Source organism: Pseudophryne corroboree, chromosome 2 (assembly GCF_028390025.1).
Source record: "Pseudophryne corroboree isolate aPseCor3 chromosome 2, aPseCor3.hap2, whole genome shotgun sequence".
NCBI lineage: Eukaryota > Metazoa > Chordata > Amphibia > Anura > Myobatrachidae > Pseudophryne > Pseudophryne corroboree.
In genome coordinates, this window is record NC_086445.1 from 1,016,431,843 (window position 1) to 1,016,450,091 (window position 18,249).

General features: G+C 44.1%; 1 protein-coding gene across 1 annotated transcript; it reads right to left on the bottom strand.

Annotated features, from left to right (window-relative positions):
- Positions 1-5,050: 5,050 nt before the first annotated feature.
- LOC135050293 (putative gastrointestinal growth factor xP4) lies at positions 5,051-16,625 on the bottom strand. The gene is made up of 6 exons (XM_063956689.1): positions 16,516-16,625; positions 14,765-14,905; positions 7,996-8,142; positions 7,448-7,597; positions 6,677-6,823; positions 5,051-5,221 (listed from the first exon to the last, which is right to left on the bottom strand). The coding sequence occupies exons 1-6, from the start codon at positions 16,586-16,588 to the stop codon at positions 5,205-5,207; spliced, it is 675 nt and encodes a 224-aa protein (XP_063812759.1). The 5' UTR covers positions 16,589-16,625; the 3' UTR covers positions 5,051-5,204.
- Positions 16,626-18,249: the final 1,624 nt, after the last annotated feature.

Genomic DNA, 18,249 nt, shown 5'->3' on the forward strand with positions numbered 1-18,249 from the left:
GCTTAGCTTAGTCACACAGCGACCTTGGTGCGCCTCTTTTTTTCTTTGCATCATGTGCTGTTTGGGGACAATTTTTTTTAAGTGCCATCCTGTCTTGACACTGCAGTCCCACTCCTAGATGGGCCAGGTGTTTGTGTCGGCCACTTGTGTCGCTTAGCTTAGTCACACAGCGACCTTGGTGCGCCTCTTTTTTTCTTTGCATCATGTGCTGTTTGGGGACAATTTTTTTGAAGTGCCATCCTGTCTTGACACTGCAGTGCCACTCCTAGATGGGCCAGGTGTTTGTGTCGGCCACTTGTGTCACTTAGCTTAGTCACACAGCGACCTTGGTGCGCCTCTTTTATTCTTTGCATCATGTGCTGTTTGGGGACAATTTTTTTGAAGTGCCATCCTGTCTTGACACTGCAGTGCCACTACTAGATGGGCCAGGTGTTTGTGTCGGCCACTTGTGTCGCTTAGCTTAGTCACACAGCGACCTTGGTGCGCCTCTTTTTTTCTTTGCATCATGTGCTGTTTGGGGACAATTTTTTTGAAGTGCCATCCTGTCTTGACACTGCAGTGCCACTCCTAGATGGGCCAGGTGTTTGTGTCGACCACTTGTGTCGCTTAGCTTAGTCACACAGCGACCTTGGTGCGCCTCTTTTTTTCTTTGCATCATGTGCTGTTTGGGGACAATTTTTTTGAAGTGCCATCCTGTCTTGACACTGCAGTGCCACTCCTAGATGGGCCAGGTGTTTGTGTCGGCCACTTGTGTCGCTTAGCTTAGTCACACAGCGACCTTGGTGCGCCTCTTTTTTTCTTTGCATCATGTGCTGTTTGGGGACAATTTTTTTGAAGTGCCATCCTGTCTTGACACTGCAGTGCCACTACTAGATGGGCCAGGTGTTTGTGTCAGCCACTTGTGTCGCTTAGCTTAGTCACACAGCGACCTTGGTGCGCCTCTTTTTTTCTTTGCATCATGTGCTGTTTGGGGACAATTTTTTTGAAGTGCCATCCTGTCTTGACACTGCAGTGCCACTCCTAGATGGGCCAGGTGTTTGTGTCGGCCACTTGTGTCGCTTAGCGTAGTCACACAGCGACCTTGGTGCGCCTCTTTTTTTCTTTGCATCATGTGCTGTTTGGGGACAATTTTTTTTGAAGTGCCATCCTGCCTGACACTGCAGTGCCACTCCTAGATGGGCCAGGTGTTTGTGTCGGCCACTTGTGTCGCTTAGCTTAGTCACACAGCGACCTTGGTGCGCCTCTTTTTTTCTTTGCATCATGTGCTGTTTGGGGACAATTTTTTTGAAGTGCCATCCTGCCTGACACTGCAGTGCCACTCCTAGATGGGCCAGGTGTTTGTGTCGGCCACTTGTGTCGCTTAGCTTAGCCATCCAGCGACCTCGGTGCAAATTGTAGGACTAAAAATAATATTGTGAGGTGTGAGACTGGAAATGAGTGGAAATTATGGTAATAGAGGTTAATAATACTATGGGATCAAAATGACCCCCAACTTCTATGATTTAAGCTATTTTTTAGGGTTTTTTGAAAAAAACACCCGAATCCGACAAAAAATTTTCGGTGAGGTTTTGCCAAAACGCGTCCGAATCCAAAACACGGCCGCGGAACCGAATCCAAAACTAAAACACAAAACCCGAAAAATGTCCGGTGCACATCACTAGTTTTTCTTCACCAGGGAAATAATTCTTCTGTCATCCACCACAGTTGTTTTCCGTGGTCTTCCGGGTCTTTTGGTGTTGCTGAGCTCTCCGGTGCGTTCTTTCTTTTTAAGAATGTTCCAAACAGTTGATTTGGCCACACCTAGTGTTTTTGCTATCTCTCTGATGGGTTTGTTTTGATTTTTCAGCCTAATGATGGCTTGCTTCACTTCACAGCTCTTTGGATCTCATATTGAGAGTCGACAGCAACAGATTCCAAATGCAAATGTCACACCTGGAATCTACTCCAGACCTTTTACCTGCTTAATTGATGATGAAATAACGAGGAAATAGCCCACTCCTGTCCATGAAATAGCTTTTGAGTCGATTGTCCCATTACTTTTGGTCCCTTAAAAAGTGGGAGGCACATATTGAAACCGTTGTAATTCCTACACCGTTCACCTGATTTGGATGTAAATACCCTCAAATGAAAGCGCATCTTGACGTATATTTACTAAGTTGAAGCACATCTTGAGGTATATTTACTAAGTTGAAGCACATCTTGAGGTATATTTACTAAGATGGGAAGATGGGATGTTTCCCATAGCAACCAATCAGATTCCAGGTATACCTTCTAAAAGGGGCTATATAAATGAGAAGTAGAATCTGATTGGTTGCTATGGGCAACATCCCATCTTAAATAGAACTCCCATCTTAGTAAATTTGTACTCCTTGTTTGTTTCATTTCAAATCCATTGTGGTGGTGTATAGAGCCCAAAATATGAGAATTGTGTCGATGTCCCAATATTTATGGACCTGACTGTATATCTTTTTAAAGATTAAATTAATATTTAAGCACAAAGAAGCATTGATTAGCTCTTGATAAAGTCACGTTAAAGGGATATTTAAATACCCTTATTAATTCAACTACTTACCAAAGCGTTGCTGCTTATCCCTTTTATTGTATGAACACTGTGTTGACTATCCCACTGAGTACAGGGGGATGTAGATCATTGGGTCGAAAGTAACTAGGTTGACTCATTAGGTCGACCACTATTGGTCGACAGTGACTAGGTCGACACCTGAAATAGTTTAGCACGGTCATTAGGTCGATATGGAAAAGATCGACATGGATAATTAGTGCATTAGACCTGATCGCTCGCTAGCTATTTTTTTGCTGCGCGGCGATCAGATAGCCGCCGCCTATAGGGGAGTGTATTTTAGCTGTGCAAGTGTGCGAATGCCTGTGCAGCCGAGTGGTCCACAAAAGTTTTGTGCAGTTTCTGAGTTGCCCAGGACTTACTCAGCCGCTGCGATCACCTGTTGCCTGTCCGGTCCTGGAACTGACGTCGGACACCCGCCCTGCAAACGCTTGGACATGCCTGCGTTTTTCCAAACACTCCTAGAAAACAGTCAGTTGCCACCCACAAACGCCTTCTTCCTGCCAATCTCCTTGCGATCGCCCGTGCGAATGGATTCTTCGTTAAATCCATCGCTCAGCAACGATCCGCTTTGTACCCGTGCGACGCACCTGCGCATTGCGCTGCATATGCATGCGCAGTTCTGACTTGATCGCAGCGCAGAGAGAAAAACCTAGCATGCGATCAGGTCTGAATGAGGCCCTGTGCCCCCTCGCATGGCTCGCAAGGGCAGGTTACTATTCCCAATTGTAGTCCACGTGGATCGTAAAGTATGTAAAAGTTAAAAAAAGTGAAAAACTCATGTCGACCTTTTCATGTGTCGACCTTTGTCATTTTGACCTAGTGATCATGTCATCCTAATGCATGTCGACCAATAGTGGTTGATCTAATGAGTGTTGATCTAAGTGCCGTCGACCTAAAGTCCGGATCCCGTACAGGCTTAGCTAATTATTAGGTATAACATGCAGGAGGTGTGTGTGATATAACAGTGACCCGTTCCTCTGGTAAAACTATTTGAGTAGAACAATCTTGTAGTGGTTGTTTGCAGGCCAGCAGAAATTCAGCAGCTGTGTCTGGCACACTCAAGTGCTGTATTTAATCCACAAGGGCTTGTGACGAATCATCTGCTATATTCTTTTCATTACTGTCTGTAGTGCTGCTCAACATGTGAGTCAGAGAACCAAGAAACAGAACCTATTTTTGGGGTAACACATGCTTTTTTGGGGTCCAGAAACAATTTCACACTTATAATTAAGGGCCCAGCAATGAGGGCATTGGGCACTATTGCCATAGAAACGTTTTTGAATCACGGCGCCCTAGAGTATCACATTGTTTTTTTTCACGGCATCCTTAGGCCAAATGTTTCTTATTCAGAAAATATATTATATACGTAAATTGTGTTTAAATGTCATCCTTAGGGTCAGTTGTGTGTTGTCCACAAATGTTATGACTGGATGGAAGCCACGGGCACTGGTTTTGCCAATTACATTGACCGTAAATAATTTATATTGGTCCTGGTGGACAGCGACGGACTGGGGGCTAATTTCGTCCCTGGCAAGCGCGTGGAAAGGGGGCGCGTGTGCAGAGGCGTCACCAGGTGTGGCGACACCCGGTGCGCACCCCTCATATGCCAGCGCTCGTGGCAAAGAAAGGGGGCATGGCTACAAAGAAAGGGGCGTGGCCACAAATAAATGGGGCGTGGTCTTGCGGGTCGTCACTCCGGAGGCGTGCCCAGCATCTCCGGAGATGCGGGGCTGTACTGGGCTGCCCCACGGAGACTGGCACCCGCCTTGTGACGCCAATGCGTGTGCACACTAGCGACCAATTTCCATGGAAACGGGCCAGGGGGTGTGGACTCACGGCACGCCTCCATTCTCATGGAGACAGCTAGGGGGGGGGGGGGGTTGGGGAGCTTCTACAGCAGAGAGCCAGAGGCTACGCTGCACGTGGCCTTCCGGCCCTCTGGATGGCAGGACCGGCCCACCGGCTCATCAGCCTTTCTGGCATTTGCCAGAAGTGCCAAATGGGCAGTCTGGTCCTGCTGGTGGACCACCAACCCAGGGCACTCCTGTAAGTGCACTGAGGCACCACAGGGTGCCACAGCACCCAGTTTGACACCCACTGCCATTGTGGATTAACCCACTGCCATTGTGGTTCTTTAAAATACTGTACCTCATCTTTGTAAAATAAAATCTTATTATGTTACATTTGTGCACCAAATCAGACACATTCCTATTTAAACTCCTGTGTTATGGAAGGTCCCTAATCCACCATTTCTCATCAGAAGATCCAGCATGCATTGCAATCTTCCCGCCATTTTAAGTTCATTCCGGCAGTGAAGCCTAAGCTATGTGTATAGAGTGACTTAACAGACATTGCTGTATTTCACTGTCCAGGGATAATTTAATATAGATATGAGCTCTAAGGTAATGATGATTATATATATTTAGTATTGCTTACAAAAATATACACAAAAAAAACACAGACAATAAAGCAGCTTATATAGTTTATGTATGGTTTGTGATAGCAGCGCTCATCTGTGCCAGATAAATTCACTGCGGGTGTGTGAGTGACAGGAAAAAGAACAAATCAGGGAAGCGGGAACCTGTGGCCACAGGACGTAGGCGGTGACCTCTGCGCAGGGTCCTTATTCAGTGATGGAGTCTGAAAATAAATCAAAAACAAAACAAAATGACAATCAAAGAAGCTCAAAGTCTGTATAAATGATCTCTCTCGTCATCTCTGAAAAGTAATACTGCTGGAAGTAACGTCAGGGCCTAGTGATCCTTTTATACACAGTACTGTACTGTATAAGGGCAGATGATACAGTGTGAGACGATCTATCGGTCACAACTGTACATCATTATATAAAGCAGCCTGTGCAAGGAGCTCAGTAACCTCGCGGCATTTGTCTGACCTACTGTACTTACTATAGTAAAAATAAAAAAAAATAGGAAAGAAATAATTGCAGCCTGTAATTACAATGGCAGGTGGTACGCGTGTAACACAAACAGCAGTTTAATCAGGGGTTAAAGTGAGCAGGAACGGAGCGGAACTGCGATCCATCAGTTCCATTTGGAGACGGAACGCAGTTCCGCCTCCTCCGGCTTACCTAACCCGACGTGTGCCCGGTGCCGCAGGGAGATGCCGGGCGCACGCTGAGGTTGTGTTACCAGCGGGCGCCCGGCTCCCTCTCCACATCGCAAGCTGGAGGCAGGAGCTCACTACTGAGCTCCGGCTTTTGCATTGTGCGGCGCGCTAGGGAGAGACGTCATGATGTCTCTCCCATAGTTCTGAAGAGTGGGCGGTCAGGAAGGAGTGGATGGCAGCGGTCGGACGCAGGAGCGGGGCAAAAGGTGAGTATATTGTGTTAGTTTTTTGTGTGTAAGTGGCACTATTAGAGGGGGCAAAACTAAAGGGGGGCATATCAACTGGGGGCATTTCTACAAGGGGCATAACTAAAGGGGACATATCAACTGGGGGCATTTCTGCAAGGGGCATAACTAAAGGGGGCATATCAACTGGGGGCATTTCTGCAACTCGGGAATGACCCCCATAGATTGTAAGCTCCACTGGGGCAGGGACTGATGTGAATGGCCAAATATTCTCTGTAAAGCGCTGCGGAATATGTGTGCGCTATAAAAAGAACTGGTAATAAATAATAATAAAATAATTAATTTGTATCTGGCTTTCAGCAACACAGTATCGGCGTGGCAATTTGTTTTTTAGTTGTCAAACATCAAAATGTTACATTTTGTAATTATCAGAACCTCCCAATGCCACACGTAACCCAGACTTCTCCAGAATGTCCTACGGTACATTGTCTAAATTAATTTAGCACCTAAATGATATACAAAAATAATACAGAGATGCCAGGATGTTGGTTCTCTCATGCTGTGGGTTATACTTAGTAAATCTTACAAAAAGAAAAAAAATGAGATCGTCGCCCACAGCAACCAATCAGATTGTACCTATCACTTTCGAGCATGCACTAGATAAATAATACTGTTTGGTTGCCATGGGCAACACCTCCACTTAAAATATCTAGAAGCTTTTGCAAATCTCCCCCCCCAAACTGTACACGTAGGCTGCAGAGAGCTGCATTAGGGTCAGACTTACCGTCTGTAATGTCTGGGTAGAAACACCAGATGGCGTCCGGTTCTCTGGAGTCATAGCAGCATCCTTTCTGGTAACAGTGGTCCATGTCGATGCCGGCATAGCCGCAGTTCACTCTGGCTTTGGGCATCACAGCACACTGGATGGTCTCTGTGCAAAGAGATAAATATGCATTGTGAATTATTAGTATTTTTATAATCTACAAGGAATGAATGATATTGGGGGTCATTCCGAACGGCAGCTAGCGATCAACTCGGAATGACCCCCATAATCCACAGGGTTAGGATTTTATAACGTACGTGGTTGGACAGATTTGAAATCGTTATACGGGGGTAACAGGCTACTTGTGGTCCCCCCAACAACTAGAGAGTCGCACGCAGTCTGACTGTGCCATAGATTATTGACCATCGGGTAATATGTAATAACACACTAGGGGAATATGTACTATTTCAAGTCTTAGAGGTCTATTTACTAAGCCTTGGGTGGAGATAAAGTGGACGGATATAAAGTACCAGCCAATCAGCTCCCATCTGCCATGGGTTTGAAAAATGACAGTAAGGAGCCGATGGGCTGGTACTGTACTTTATCTCCACCCAACCCTTAGAGAGAGATAAAGTGGTGGTGTCCCAGAGCAACCAATGAGCTTCTAGCTGTCATTTATCTAGCACAGTCTTTGAAATGACAGTTACACGCTGACTGGTTGCTTTGAGCAACTACTCCACCTTAACTCTCTCCAAGGCTTGATACATCTCCCCCAAGAAACGAAGTACTCACCTTTTTTAATTTCTGGCTTGAAGCACCAGGGTACATCAGGCACACTATTATCAAAACAGCATCCGTTCTCCTTGCACTGGTCAGGGGTAACACCCGGAGGACTACAGTTGACCCTTGTCTTTGGTTCTACGGCAACGCAGTCATGTTCCACTGACAGGAAAAACAAGATATAAATTGGAACGAAATTGACATTATACAGGACCATAAAACGGTTACTCTTAAATTATAAAGAAAAATGTGCAGTAACTTTAGGAAAGGTCACCACAAGGTGACATGAGGGCAAATACATTTACTGCCATACTCAGTGGTGTAACTGAAAAAGACCGGCATGGTGGCACAGTGGTTAGCTGTGCTGCTTCTCAGCTCCGGGATCAAGGGTTCAGTTATATCGAGGGTCATACTCTACATGTGTGGGGTTTGTATGTTCTCCCCTAGCTTGCTTGGTATTCCTGTGGGTATCCGATTGTCTCCCACAGTCCAAAGCAGTATAATTGGCTCCTGACAAAATGGAAGCTAATCAGTGTGTCTCTGTGTCCTCTGACATTTACCTGCTTTAATGACGGGCTGATAGCACCACACAACTTGGGGAAAGGTGTCATCGAAACAGCACCCTTTGGATGTGCAGTCTTGCTGGGAGATTCCTGGGTAGCCACAGTTGACTCTGGCAATGGGTGAAGCCGGGTTACATTCTGTGGCTATACGTTTAGAAAAGGAAATGGCATTAGAACTGATTAGTGGTCACATTTCCTGAATCAGATGGAAATCTCAGAATATGATTTTATTGTCTATACATGACCCAGTACTACATGGTAACGCATGGCTTATTTATTTTATATGCTGAGTGTGATGTACAACAGTGGTTCTCTCTCAACCTCGATCCTCAAGTACCCCCAACATTTCATGTTTTGCAGGTAACCCAGCAGGTGCACAGGTGTATTCATTACTCACTGACACATTATAAAAGACCCACAGGTGGAGCAAATTATTTCACTTGCAATCCTGTGAGGAGACCTGGAAAACATGAACTGTTAGGGGATACTTGAGGACCGAGGTTGAGAACTACTGATTTACAATATCTGGACTTGTTCTGTAACTGTGAGAACATGCACAGTGCAACTTCTTTCACAGTATCACTTCTCCTAAGCATGAATCTCTGTGTCTATCCTTATTATGTATGTTCTGTTACTGCTCAGTATCACTTCTCCTAAGCATGAATCTCTGTGTCTATCCTTATTATGTATGTTCTGTATCTGCACAGTATCACTTCTCCTAAGCATGAATTTCTGTGTCTATCCTTATTATGTATGTTCTGTTACTGCTCAGTATCACTTCTCCTAAGCATGAATCTCTGTGTCTATCCTTATTATGTATGTTCTGTTACTGCTCAGTATCACTTCTCCTAAGCATGAATCTCTGTGTCTATCCTTATTATGTATGTTCTGTTACTGCTCAGTATCACTTCTCCTAAGCATGAATCTCTGTGTCTATCCTTATTATGTATGTTCTGTATCTGCACAGTATCACTTCTCCTAAGCATGAATCTCTGTGTCTATCCTTATTATGTATGTTCTGTTACTGCTCAGTATCACTTCTCCTAAGCATGAATCTCTGTGTCTATCCTTATTATGTATGTTCTGTTACTGCTCAGTATCACTTCTCCTAAGCATGAATCTCTGTGTCTATCCTTATTATGTATGTTCTGTTACTGCTCAGTATCACTTCTCCTAAGCATGAATTTCTGTGTCTATCCTTATTATGTATGTTCTGTATCTGCACAGTATCACTTCTCCTAAGCATGAATCTCTGTGTCCATCCTTATTATGTATGTTCTGTATCTGCACAGTATCACTTCTCCTAACCCTAAGCATGAATTTCTGTGTCTATCCTTATTATGTATGTTCTGTTACTGCTCAGTATCACTTCTCCTAAGCACGAATCTCTGTGTCTATCCTTATTATGTATGTTCTGTATCTGCACAGTATCACTTCTCCTAAGCACGAATCTCTGTATCCATCCTTATTATTTATGTTCTGTATCTGCACAGTATCACTTCTCCTAAGCATGAATTTCTGTGTCTATCCTTATTATGTATCTTCTGTATCTGCACAGTATCACTTCTCCTAAGCACGAATCTCTGTATCCATCCTTATTATGTATGTTCTGTATCTGCACAGTATCACTTCTCCTAAGCATGAATTTCTGTGTCTATCCTTATTATGTATGTTCTGTTACTGCTCAGTATCACTTCTCCTAAGCATGAATCTCTGTGTCCATCCTTATTATGTATCTTCTGTATCTGCACAGTATCACTTCTCCTAAGCATGAATCTCTGTGTCTATCCTTATTATGTATGTTCTGTTACTGCTCAGTATCACTTCTCCTAAGCATGAATCTCTGTGTCTATCCTTATTATGTATGTTCTGTATCTGCACAGTATCACTTCTCCTAAGCATGAATCTCTGTGTCCATCCTTATTATGTATCTTCTGTATCTGCACAGTATCACTTCTCCTAAGCATGAATCTCTGTGTCTATCCTTATTATGTATGTTCTGTTACTGCTCAGTATCACTTCTCCTAAGCATGAATCTCTGTGTCTATCCTTATTATGTATCTTCTGTATCTGCACAGTATCACTTCTCCTAACCCTAAGCATGAATTTCTGTGTCTATCCTTATTATGTATCTTCTGTATCTGCACAGTATCACTTCTCCTAAGCATGAATTTCTGTATCCATCCTTATTATGTATGTTCTGTATCTGCACAGTATCACTTCTCCTAAGCATGAATCTCTGTATCCATCCTTATTATGTATGTTCTGTATCTGCACAGTATCACTTCTCCTAAGCATGAATCTCTGTATCCATCCTTATTATGTATCTTCTGTATCTGCACAGTATTACTTCTCCTAAGCATGAATCTCTGTATCCATCCTTATTATGTATGTTCTGTTACTGCACAGTATCACTTCTCCTAAGCATGAATTTCTGTGTCTATCCTTATTATGTATGTTCTGTTACTGCTCAGTATCACTTCTCCTAAGCACGAATCTCTGTATCCATCCTTATTATGTATCTTCTGTATCTGCACAGTATCACTTCTCCTAAGCATGAATCTCTGTATCCATCCTTATTATGTATGTTCTGTTACTGCACAGTATCACTTCTCCTAAGCATGAATCTCTGTGTCTATCCTTATTATGTATCTTCTGTATCTGCACAGTATCACTTCTCCTAAGCATGAATCTCTGTATCCATCCTTATTATGTATGTTCTGTTACTGCACAGTATCACTTCTCCTAAGCATGGATCCCTGTGTCTATCCTTATTATGTATGTTCTGTTACTGCTCAGTATCACTTCTCCTAAGCATGAATTTCTGTGTCTATCCTTATTATGTATGTTCTGTTACTGCACAGTATCACTTCTCCTAAGCATGAATCTCTGTGTCTATCCTTATTATGTATGTTCTGTATCTGCACAGTATCACTTCTCCTAAGCATGAATTTCTGTGTCTATCCTTATTATGTATGTTCTGTTACTGCTCAGTATCACTTCTCCTAAGCATGAATCTCTGTGTCCATCCTTATTATGTATGTTCTGTATCTGCACAGTATCACTTCTCCTAAGCATGAATCTCTGTGTCTATCCTTATTATGTATGTTCTGTTACTGCTCAGTATCACTTCTCCTAAGCATGAATCTCTGTGTCTATCCTTATTATGTATCTTCTGTATCTGCACAGTATCACTTCTCCTAACCCTAAGCATGAATTTCTGTGTCTATCCTTATTATGTATGTTCTGTATCTGCACAGTATCACTTCTCCTAAGCACGAATCTCTGTATCCATCCTTACGGGTCTATTTACTAAGGCTTAGATGGAGATAAAGTGGATGGAGATAAAGTACCAGCCAATCAGCTCCTAACTGCCATGTCACCGTCTGTGTTTGAAAATGACAGTTATGAGCTGATTGGTTGGGACTTTACCTCTGCACTTTATCTCCACCCAAGGCTTGGTACATAGACTCTTCTGTATGTTCTGACAAGTTACCAGTATCACTTCTACACATTAAACTCAATGCCTATCCTTGTTTTGTATGTTCTGATAACTGCACAGTACCACATCTCATAAACATGAATCTGTAATGGTGAATACACACTGCGCTATCTTCCCTGTGCCCAGAGCCGGCCCTAACCAATATGATGCCCTAGGCAAGATTTTGGCTGGTGCCCCCTAGCACCACCGCTAGTTCCGCCTCTGACCCTGCGCCCCTTTCCCAGCACCATCACCCCTCACCCATGGTTAGCATTACTGCCTCACAGCACTAAGGTTGTGGGTTCGATTTCCATCATGGCTCTAACTGTGAGGAGTTTGTATATTCTCCCTGTACTTGCGTGGGTTTCCTCCCACAATCCAAAAATATACTGGTAGGTTAATTGGATCCTAACAAAATTAACCCTAGCGTGAATGTGTGTGTGCATGTACATGTGATAGGGAATATAGATTGTAAGCTCCACTGGGGCAGGTACTGATGTGAATGGCCAAATATTCTCTGTAAAGTGCTGCGGAATATGTGTGCGCTATATAAATAACTGGTAATAATAATAATAATAATAGCAGTCCTCATTTTGGTGTTCCTACCCCCTATATTTTAAATACATTGCGCATCTGGCGCACAGTCCAAAAAGGGGTGTGTTCTTCCTGGGAAGGGGCATGGCCACACAATAGTACCCCCAATTCAAATTATGCCACACAGTAGTGCAACTTTAGTCACACACACAATGCCCCTTACACATATGCCGAACACTACTGCACAACCAACCCACCCGCACACAGCAATCACACAGCCGCTAACACTGTGATCTCTGCCTCTGCTTGGATACAGTTGTGTCCTCATACATCTTGTCTCAATACGCCATGCAGCATAGCGCCCCATGGCGTGAGGCAAATGGCAGCTCTGCTAATGTTAGGTACCTTTTTTCTGCATCTTATTTGCATTACTATGTGGCTAGAATGCACAAGCAGCTTCTGCTGATTAAAATGATATGCGGCATGCCTATATTCTGTGTGCAACTGTGTCTGTATCTGCATACTAAATGCTATGTTACAGTGATTTCCAGGAATACACTGTAACGTTGCAATTCAAATGCTGATATAGCCGCAGTCACACCCAGAATATAGGCTTGCTGCATATCAATTTAATCAGCAGAAGCTGCTTGTGTCCCTAGCCATAACAAATGCCCTAGGCATTTGCCTAGTTTGCCTATGCCTAAGACCGGCTCTGCCTGTGCCCAGCGATGTTCACGCGGGAGGTGAAGCACTTTCCACAGTAGAAGACTGTGGAAAGTGCTTCACTCGGCTGCTCAAACATCTCGCCGGCCGGAGATGATGCGGGAGCGCGCATCAGCGCTCACCGCTCATTGCCCAGCCATACACACAGGACGAGTTTGAGCTCAAAGTAGCTCAAAACGCCAAAAGTCAGCTGCTTTGAGCTCAAAATCGCCCAGTGTGTATGGGCCTTAAGTCTCTCTATATTCTGTATGTTCCGATAATTGCACAGTACCACTTCTCCTAACCATCAATCTCTGAGTCTACACGTATTTGGTATGTTGTAGTAACTACCCAATTAATATTTATTTATCTATTAAGTTATATTGCACAGACATAATCTGCAGCAGTTTTCTTTTGCTGGATAAACTCTCAGTATTCTAGTCTATAAGTATAGAATACGGCACAGTAGCACTTCCCTATTTATATGCTAGATTCTAAAGTTAAGAATTTATTCGGATCCATTAGTCTGGACATCTGATTAACTGTTTAATACTAGTTATGGTCGTATGTATAGGACAGCGGCGTTCCGCCCGGCAGAATGCCAGCAGCTGGGCGAGCGGTACGAGTCCCCTAGCGGGCTGAGCTGTACTCACCACAGGTTCCATTCCCACTCTATGGGTGCCAGCATTGCCAGCTGTCAGGATTCCAGCGTCGGCATCCTGACCGCCGGGATTCCGACAGCCAGTAAATTGAACGGATCCCCATGTATATAAACTCTGCCATCCTTGTTTGTCACTGTCATGCCCTATGCTGACTTATTACCCTCAGGGCAGTCTAGAGCCGGGATGGGCCCAGATACTTTTCAAGGGGTGTGGCCTAATCGCAGGAGGTGTGGTCATGTACCCTTAGAAAAAAATACTGAAAAAAAATAGTATTTTAAGCACCTCCATGACCACACTGCAGCCCAGTACACAGCAGCGTGTTCTGGGCTCAGGAAAAGAGCTGCAGCTGCTAGGTAAGGAGGAGGGGACCTGGGCCCCTACTGGACAGTAGCGGATCTTGCCACGGGCAAGCAGGACTTTTGCCCGGGGCGCCGCCCTCCGGAGGGCGCCGATGCCTTCCGGAGAGCGCCGCACCATGGCAAGATCCGCCACTGTGCCCCCCGCAGTGCCCCACGCTGTGCCTCCCGCTGCGAAGGGAACCAGACGCTACGCGTCTAGTTTCCCTTCGTGGAGAGGACCTTTGCTGTGCAGTGCGCGATGACGTCATCGCGCACCGCACAGCATTGTGGCACAGACGCTAGGGGTCATAATTGACCTCTAGTGTCTATGCTGTGCTATGGGAGAGACGTCATGACTGACGTCTCTCCCTTAGATCCGAGGAGAGGAGAGGAGAAGAGCGGCGCAGGCAGAGGTCTGCAGCAGTCTGGAATCAGGAGCGGGGATCGTAAGTATAAATTTTTCTTTTCTTTTTTCTTTCAGCGGCGCTTCAGGGGGGAAAATGGGGGCGTAACTGATCACGCCCCCATATGAAGCCACGCCCCTATATTTTTGCCCGGGGCGCCACAAGGGCAAGAACCAGCCCTGCTACTGGACCCTCACTGGGCCCGTCCATTAGACCTGAGCCCGGGTAATTTGTACCCTGCCTCTCTTGGCACCACTGATTACCCTGCTCATCTGTATTCAGTATTGATTATCAGTTTTCTTGTTTAAAATGTATCTACCCAGCCTGTGGTATGAGTGTAATGTGTGGTAGTTGTGCTATGGTTAGCTGTTGTGTATTGCAGTTATGTCCTTATGGTCAGTTATCTGCCATGTTTTTATGTTTACGCCCCTGTACAGCGCTGTGGACAATCTGTTGTGCCGTACGAATAAGATAGTAATTATCACCACGTTCTCTATACAACCCTGGCATCTTTTCTGTGTTCCCCTCACGCCGATTAAATGTTTCATGCAACACAGTACAAAAAATATTCAAATAATTGTATTTAAAATGAAATCATTTCCTTCTAGAAGGTTCAGCGATTATTATTATACATGTGTTACTCACCTTCAAATCTCCAAGGGTTGTAACACCAGATACTGTCACTCACGGAATTATCAAAGCAGCACCCTCGCTTGGCGCACTCATCGCCCGTAATCCCGTCATAGCCGCATTGATCTCTTGATTTGGGCTGGACTCCGCACTTGTCTGTTTAAGCGTTAGGTAAACATAACAAATGTACAGTAAGTTGTGTATAAACATCGAATCTCGTCATAATCGTCGCACACAACACCTGTAAATGTACAGCTCTATTCCTACAAAGAGAATCTTAAATCAATTACACTATTCCTAAATGACTGTGACATTACAAAAACATGTTTTCCTTAAAGCAGCAATCCCATGGAAAAATAAAGTTTGCCCCCTCCCTCCACCCCCCCCCCCCCCAAACTCACACAATTTACTAAGATGGGAGTTCTATTTAAGATGGGATGTTGCCTATAGCAACCAATCAGATTCTACTTCTCAGTTATCTAGCACCTTCTAGAAGATAATTCTTGGAATCTGGTTCCTATGGGCAACGTCCCATCTTAAATAGAACTCCCATCTTAGTAAATTTATCCTAGTATCTGTGATAGGCTATAAAACGATAAAACTATTTTGGTTACTTTAACCATTTGTCCCTAGTTTGTTTCTTCCGACTGCTTTATAAATCTGCAGTGTTTTAATACCATAGTAACCACAGTCACATGGCAGGTAATGCCATGAGCAGAGAGAATTTGTAATGCCCCTCTGAGCCTAATCTATAGTGTGCACTTTAAGGCTGGGTACACACTTGGCGATATGCGCCTGATATATCGTCCGATCCGGCAGATCGCTCGATATATCGTTCACATCGTCCAGTGTCTATTTACTGTATCATTAATGATGCACGCTCCCATGGGGCATTAACAATGTACAATATCTTTAGTTTCCATCTTGAAATCTAAAGATATTGTACAAGACCGCATGCTCCTGGATGTGGGTGCATGCCGTCACTGACGAGACGCAAATGATATCGTTCAGAGTGTATGAACTATATCGTTTGCGGGAGGGATATTGCACAATGTCACATCTGATGTGACATCGGCAAGTGTGTACCCAGCCTAAGACCACCCCGTCCTACCCTCCCTTCCCCAACCACCTCTACATCACATGACTAGCATTTGTAGTTATGCAGGAGACTATGAAAGCATGGAGAAAGAGATAAAGTACCAACCAACTAGCTCCTGCTATTTTTTAAACGCAGCCTGTAAAGTGACAGAATCTGGTTGGTACCTTATCTCTCTCAGGGGTACATTTACTAAGCAGTGATAAGAACGGAGAAGTGAGCCAGTGGAGAAATTTCCCCATCAACCAATGAGCAGCTCTGTATCATTTTATAGTATGCAAATTATAGATGTTACTTCAGTGCTGATTGGTTGATGGGGCCACTTCTCCACTGGCTCACTTCTCCGCTCTTATCACTGCTTAGTAAATGTACCCCTTAATTTCTGGACAACTCTTCCCTTATTTATTTTAATTAAAAGTGTATAGATTAGATAAACGATCTAGGTATAAAAATAGCATATAAATGTCCCCTTTAAGTTATAATTTGCTGACAACTGTCAAGAATTTAGCATTATTCATAATATAATATAATACTAATATTAATAAAATAATATATCACTAATATTAATTATCAGATAATAATGCTGTATAATTGCAGTGCACTATTGCCTATTATTTGTGCAGCTCCATAGATAAGTAGTTCTCATGGGATAATGGCAGCAAACACTTACAGTTGATAGGTAGGTATGCTTGAGCCCCTACTATAAGGACTGCAGCCACCCAGCAGAAGACATTGCGTTCCATTGCTGTCCTCCTTGGTGGTGAGGTTGAAAGTGTGCTTCTTTGCTGATGGAGGTCATTTTTATATCTAGGATTTGTTTGCCTAATTGGCGACGATAAGAATTCTTTTTTGTTATGTGTAAAGCACACAGGCTTGATAATATTTGCTCTGGGGATGATCTGGATTTGTCAAGGGCTTATGTGGCAAATATTACGTGGCATGAAAACAGGAATATAATTAGCCAATTAGGTAATTTCCCTTCTTGTATCTCTCTCTCATGTGCACTGCACGTTACCCCATCCGTGTCACACTCTTGTCTCTTTCAGTGAGATGAGGATTTGAGGCTGAAGCTGCAACCTGTTGAATGACGGCAGGGTAAAGCCCATTTGTCATCTTGTCCAAATTGCGTCTCATTTTACACTTAAAACCACAGTATCATTGGTCCATGTTTAATGCTCAGAGAAGTCTTAGACTTTCTTTTCTTATTTCATTAAGTCAAAATTATATTTAAGAAAAATGTATTTAGACATGTTATCAAAGAAAAAAATGCGGTGTCTAGTGGCAGCAGATTCCCCAGTGGCAATAGATTCCCCAGTGGCATTAGCTCCGCCCCAGTGTCCAGAGGTCCCATTGAAGAATAACCATTCCCTCTAGCGGCAACAAACGTGTCGTATCAATAGATTCCCAAATCGCCAGTGGTAATATTACCCTCTATGGCATTAATGCCCACCCCCCCCCCCCCCCAGTGACCATAGATTTCCCCCACAGTGCTACCCCCCTCCCTTTCCTTTTTGTAGAACACAGTTAAGTGAGTTCCCCCAGCTGATCTGGGCACTCCGAGTGCAGAGATTAGCAAATAGTGCTCAGATGTCATGTCCCCCTCTTCATATTTGAATGTAACTTTATCGGGTGTAAGTATGTGCTCCAGACCAGAATGTACTGTATATATGGGTCTGAATCTGTATAAAAAGGGTTGTGGCTTTTTCTCACACCAAACTCCATTGTGCTTCATCTGAGGCTTTGTACATATATTCAACGAAGTCATGCGTTGTTAAAGTCGTTTCCCAGCTTCTCCTCTTGGAGATTTTCTGTCGTGCAAGGCATCTTGTGCCCTATAGATGCTATGTGTATGAGTACACATCTACAGTATATGACACTATACAATCAGGCAAACTTATTTACAGCCATTTGTACAGTGGTACCTTATCTACACAGGTGGACCAACACAAGTAATATTTGTGGAAGCAGGAAACTTCTTGCTAGACAGGAAGCCACCAACAGGTAACATACAGACCCCAGATAGGGGCTTCATGGTTCTCCAAGGGTAACAGTCAGTGAAGGATCAACAACAGACTTTTCCTCAAAGATGCATCATGCATATTCTACTAAGGGGTTGGGATTGATATGCCGGCGTTAGGGATTCTGGCGGTCAGAATACCAATCATGGCATCCCGATGTTGAGAAACCAAACAGGGTAAGGTAAGCATACTTACCTTTCCCCAATGGCCCCCTTAACCTAGAAACATAGAAACATAGCCTAAACCTCCCCCTCCCCCCAGACTAACCCTAACACTTCCCAGTGGTGCCTAAACCTAACCCTCCCTGCAGCCTAAACCTACCCCCCCACAACCTAACCCTTCCAAGGTGTACCTGAATTTACCCCCCCCCCCCTCCCCCCTACAGC

What these genes read in the sequence shown, in the direction of transcription:
- LOC135050293 (XM_063956689.1), bottom strand. Translation starts at nt 16,588, where the DNA reads ATGGAACGCAATGTCTTCTGCTGGGTGGCTGCAGTCCTTATAGTAGGG. An exon ending in CAACCCTTGGAGATTTGAAG is followed by an intron (nt 8,143 to 14,764) that starts GTGAGTAACACA and finishes CTAAACGTATAG; the next exon opens with CCACAGAATGTAACCCGGCT. An exon ending in TCAGCCCGTCATTAAAGCAG is followed by an intron (nt 7,598 to 7,995) that starts GTAAATGTCAGA and finishes TTTTCCTGTCAG; the next exon opens with TGGAACATGACTGCGTTGCC.